Source organism: Taurulus bubalis, assembly GCF_910589615.1.
Source record: "Taurulus bubalis genome assembly, chromosome: 7".
NCBI lineage: Eukaryota > Metazoa > Chordata > Actinopteri > Perciformes > Cottidae > Taurulus > Taurulus bubalis.
In genome coordinates, this window is record NC_136595.1 from 10958939 (window position 1) to 10964938 (window position 6000).

General features: G+C 41.0%; 1 protein-coding gene across 1 annotated transcript in view; it reads right to left on the reverse strand.

The window, feature by feature from the left end:
- Positions 1 to 5027, reverse strand: part of LOC306739280 (contactin-associated protein-like 4) — a gene marked incomplete at both ends in the record, with an annotated part of 81700 nt that extends 76673 nt beyond the window's left edge. Inside the window, one exon of the mRNA XM_079221259.1 lies at positions 4943 to 5027. Coding sequence (XP_079077385.1) covers positions 4943 to 5027 — 85 coding nt within the window. The remainder of the gene's footprint in view (positions 1 to 4942) is intronic.
- Between the last annotated feature and the right edge of the window lie 973 nt (positions 5028 to 6000).

Below are 6000 nucleotides of genomic sequence, written 5' to 3' on the forward strand. Positions count from 1 at the left end.
AAGCCCTACTGTCCCCTAGTGACCAAATAAATATTGAAAATGAATGCAGGTTTGAAATAGTACTTTTTCAAGCAAAATACAACTATACAACAACTTGTTGCTGACACACCTGTCAATCAAACAGCATGTAGCTGTTCTTTGTCTTTCCTCCCAGGGTTTACGTGGTTAAATAGACATACGGATGTGGAATTCCATGCACACAGATGAAAGGAAAAATATTAAGTTGGAATCAACACGTTGTTGATCAAAATTAATTATTTTGAATGGAAATATTGTTTTCATTATGTTTCAGAAAAGTGTTGAAGTTCTAGCTTAAAGGGGGACCTGTCTACATCAATACATATTTTAGCATTACCCTTTGGGGACACTTTTAAGTAATGAAGTGCCTTTTTTCAGGTACTTTCAATTATATTACGTTATACTTAAACTGCACTACATTTCAGAGGGAAATATTGTACTTGCTACTATTAAATCTGACAAATATTGTTAATACATAACATATAAAACTATAAAAACTGTTGCAAAGCAACAGAGATCATAATAATACATCCTGCATTAATAATATGAAATGATATAACTCTATAATACTTCCTCCAGCACTGATTTTCTAATCTAAAAACTATAGAAATATTTAATTTCCTGAGAGAAAAGACTCACTCACCAGCCTTGCTTTTAGGAAAATAAAGAAAGATATTGAGTTCCCAGTAAATCGGCGTGTCACTCATCATTAACCCAGTGCGTTTTGGCTAACAGCTGATTCCCACAGTTTCTATACTCCCCCTGCTTCACACAGTGAAGAGTGACCTCAGCAGAATGTGGCTGATTCTTGGACCAATAACGAGTCATCGGAGATAATGACAGGGCCATTTGATGAATGGGTCGGTTTTTAGGGAGGCAGACATTCACTGGGGAGTCGGCCTTGGGCAAACACAAAATCCCTCAGGTCACAAAAGCAGATGGATGGACTGCAGTTCTCTGTCACTTTTATCGCTTAACTACTTGTCCCTGGATTAATAAATCTAAAGTCATGACTGAAAGCTCCAGGCTCAAACCACCAGCCGCAACCACCTTTATGTAACCTTGACGTAATCAGAACCTCTTCATGACTCCACTTTGACTGAATACAATTTCATAAACGATGCCATAGAAGAAAAGTAAGAGGCGATTTATCCTCTACTACTTTGCTCTTTCCTCATGGTGGTTCTCGAAGACTCCACCATCTCATGTAGCATAAAGGACAGCGGGGTTTTGCAGAGAAAATGTCTCGCTCATTCACACCAAATTGATTTTATTCAGAGGTTTATGTTCTCTCAGTGCACACCACCAGCTCATTGAAAAGTAATACATTCTGATGAGACGGGCTGTTCGCATATGAAACAGGGAGCGCGGCCCAAATTTAAATCAACTCTTCTTCCAGCCGTTTTTTTTTTACCAACTTATTCTTTGTCTGGCGGTGGACTGGGGGAGCAGTCAGACACCAGTCTGAGAAAATAACAGCAACTTGTGTTTCCCTCTTCAACCTCTGCTAGTTAAATGGTCAAACACAGCTATTGTCAGCCGTCTGAGAGATCTGCTCTCCTGAAGACATCCTGCTGCTGTCACCGGACAAAACTGTGTTTTCTGTCAGGTTTTAGAACAATGCAACAGAAAAGTGATCTTTACCACTTGTGTGGTACCGATGGTAATTGCAAAATTAAACAAAACTAAGAAGAGTATGTCATTATGTGAGACATCTACACTTGAAGTAAGGGGAGGAAGAAGGCAACATTAGTGATGCTGATGATAAATATGGTGTGTGATAATGATTAGTTGACTATCCTCCCTAGGAAAATAAAATAATTACAGCACACATCATTGCACAAATGCTGAAAAACATCTTGCGTTTTAATGATAAGTGACCTCTTGCGGTCATGCAAATAATTATTGTCTTTCTCACTAGCAATGGCAGCAGCAGTATGACATTGTTATAGTGCCACAAATAACTTAGAAAGAGGTCAGAGCAAAAGGCTGCGATACATACGCATATGACATTTACACTGGAGGCTGTGCAGCAGTCAGCACTGGCTTATTTTAACCATGAACACAATGTTTCCTTTAAACTTCTAGTTGCCTACATTTAAAAAAAAGGACGACTGCGAGGGATTTAGTGGCATCTAGTGGTCAGATTGCAAGCAACTGAATACCCCTCCACTCACCTCCCCCTTTCCAAGCCTACAGGCCTCCAGGAAGCATAAAAAGGCCCTATCTAGAGCCATTGTTTGGTTTGTCTGTTCTGGGCTTCTGTAGAACAAGCCGTGAAGAGGACCCGCTCCTTATGTAGATAGAAGGGGCTCATCCTAATCCAACAAAAACACAACAATTCAGGTGATAATACACTACTGAAAACACAAAAGTGAATATTATATTTAATTTCTGCCAATAGATACCCTTGAATGCTTCACACTACTCCTTTATTAACCAAACCTTAACCAGAAGCGGCAGATCACAAGAAACACTTTGGACATCTTGTACCTCTCGACTTGATTTAGGTTTAGAATTAGGTTTAGTGATGTGAAGCTAGGGTTCGGAGTAATGCTGCGTTCACATCAAAAGCGTTGAGAAAATTCACTTTGCTTTTGGTGTGAACGTAGCATTAGGCATGCAATTGTCATGGAGTTTGTGTGGTGGTTAAACAGCATCTAAAAATCCAAGCGCTCTCTCAAGATGTACGTCAATGTGTGACATTATCTCCATTTGAGCGATTCATGGCGTCTGACCGCTCTTTGTTCAAAACAGCTTTCTTTGCCTTCACTTTTGCCTAATTTGTAGAACACTATCCAACAACGCTGGATATCAATAGTGTGTGTACAGCTATTTTGAATGGCCACACCCATAGAGAGAAGTGAGACAAAAACAATGAAAATGTATATAATGGCGCACATTTTAAAACAGTCTCCTTGAGGCTATTCATATAGTGTTATTACACTTAAAAAGTGATAGTTGTAACATACACGGGGGAAAAAGAGCTTAATTAAGAGAAGTTGCCTATACTCTCTCACCTCTACACAGCAAGTGTTAGAGAGGAAGGGACATGCACTCTGTTAACTGGAAAAGAGAGAGAGAGTGTCGCTGAAGATGATGAATGTGACAATGACATAAACCTCCTGTCCTTCATGCACAAAGCAGGATGAATGATATGATAGTTCTTTACTGAGCTGAGACTCCTTCATTGCTTAGGAGGCATAATCTGGACAGAAGACAGGTCGTTTAGTGGAGGATAAAGACTGTGCTTCATATATTCTGCAGCACACTGTAACTGCATTAGTCACAGTGGAGTGATGCAGTAAATTTATGCTTTTATTTGACTCTTGGAGATTGTCGAGTTTGAGCCTACACAGACAATGTCACACAAGTTGGGTCAGTTTGTTTCCATACTAACAATACCAATTTGTTTTCCTGGCATAGCTGTTGCCCTCCCAAACAATATAAACAACCTATACATACATTCCTCTTTTCTACTTTCCAATCTGTGTGGGAAAAGGCTCTGTGATGTTTTTTGTCAATCTGCCTTCAGGAATGTCAGCTGCCCTCATTCAGTGTCTTTCCAAGAGAGTGCAGCCTTACAGCGGGGAGGAAGGTCATCAGATGGTAGCGGGCCACTACTTTAAGAATTCGGCGACTGGAACGATTGATTAAAACATCAGTGAAGAAAATATCAGCATGCACTCAGAGACGGCAGGGAAAATAGATCTATCTATTTCTCACACTTGTTGCAGGGTGACATACCATATTCCTTTGAATATGGTTTCTCAAGCAACCATTAAAGAAGCAACTTTTTCAGAGACTTCAATTCTGAAATCATCCCTTAACCCAACAACCCACTTTTTAGGATCTTTTCTGAATCCGGTTCTGAGTAAACTGGAGCCAAAGAGCCAGCAGCAGCATCCTGTGCATCTCTCTCACATCTGCACAGAAAAACCACAGTTTCTCCTTTCTCTCATGAGGGAACATCAAATGCTGGGGAAAAAAGCTCAAATAAGAACACAACTTGTGGGATTCACTGTTTCTTAACACTTGACGGCCATAAATCCACTGAGGATGTGAGATCCCTTTCAACAACAAGACCCCCGAGGTGGTCGGCTCAGACCCAGAGAACTGTTTAATTTGCCAAATTCACAGAATAAACCACACAAGCTACAGTGCTTCTTCCCAAACTGGAGCAACGGGTCGCAGCACAGATCAGAATTGACTGTCACATGCAGATTTAAAGAGGGAAGTCAAGGCAGCGGCTGTTTATTTGGTTTATAAAAAACATTGAAAGCAAATTCCTTGACTTTCTTTTTAGGAATAGGCTAGAGCTGGAAACAAGCAGTCCGTTAAATCGTTAGATTAACTGTTTGATAAATGTTGAAATCAGTTTTTTAAGTGGCAGCAATGTGAATATTTGTTGTTTCTCTGATTTAAATAATTATAAACTGAAGATCTTTGGATGTTTTGGACTGCTAGTCAAACAAAACAGGACATTTGAAGGTGTCATCTTGGACTTTTTATAGGAAAAATACATGTTATAGATTAGGAGAAATCGACTGATTAATCAATAATGAAAATAATCCCTAAATAGTTTGATTAACTAATACAGATACATGTTTCAGTGATTTGGTTTCATTCTAGTTTTATGAAAAGTATCCCTTATGCATGTTTGACTGATGTTCGTTTTGCAATATCAAGACAAAGAAGAAGAAAAACACTTTAATCTTGTTTTTTCCTTCCTACTGCTCTTGTTTTGTCAAAGTACAGCGTCTCACCAACATGTCATCAAACCGCCACATGCATGATCCCTCCTCATCGTTAGCCCGTACCCCGACAGAGGAGTGATGTCTTGGTGCCATAACAGAACACGGCGGGTCCCTTTTGGACCAAACAACGCACTCCACAGCAGCAGCACGCGCACAGAGCCGCTCACCTTCTTCACCTGTCCCACAGGAGCCGAGCAGTAACGAGGCGACCAGCGCAGTAATCCCAGCGAGTCTGTTACTCCCCAAAGGCATGTTGGAGCTACGGGATGCTGCAGAGTGTTGTCCCACGAGTCTGTCCGCCTCCTCCACTTCTCTCCTCTCCTCTTCTCTCCTCTGCTCTGCTTCAGCTCCGCTGCGCTGCAGTAGCCTGCTGCCACAATGTGGTGGGGCCGGCCGGTACCCAGCGAGGAGGAGGAGGAGGAGGAGGAGGAGGGTGCTCTTACATCGCCTGCCCTTCTATCAAGAGCTGGAAAGAAAAGAAGGAGCGAAGAAAGGAGGGGAGGGAGGGCTTTACGAAGCTGTTGCAGGTCCGAGTTCAGCGCGCCCCTCCTCCCACATCATGAAGAAACTCGGAGTTCGTGGGACTCGTGGCGCATGTGGCGAGTTGCTGTTTAACTCTGAGTGTATAGTTGTGGGTCGTCTCAACTATCTAAAAGCAATACTCACATATGCATGAGACCAGGGGTATTGACTCTGAGATAATGGGTAAAAGCTCCCTCGGAAACAGAAGCAAGACACCCAGACTATTTGTGGTCGTTTTAGTGTCTTTTAGTCGTTTTACATCCGGTTTGGCAGGTGAAGCCCAGCCCCTTTGCTAATACATCTATGGATAAACTCAAAATGTGTTTATCTATCCTTTCAAACTATACCAATAACTTTTCAAACATTAATTTGAAATAAGCACATAAATAAGCACAATAGCTCTATTTAAAAATGGACAAATGTTTGACAGAAATACCTCACAGCTGCAATGCACCTCCAGCCAAAGAAAGACACCTTTTGGCAACGAAAGAAAGAAATTGTTATCCTCTCACGCTCATACCAGAGTCTGAATAGTTAGACCTTAGATTCATTAACATTTAAGCCTGACAGGCTTTTGGATTTCAATTTGAATGTTTGGCAGAAAGTATCAAAACACTTATAATTCTGTGTGTTCTTTTGTGAGCACTTGAATTTAAGATAAGATGCCCATCAATCAATCAATCAAATCTACATGTATCCCCCA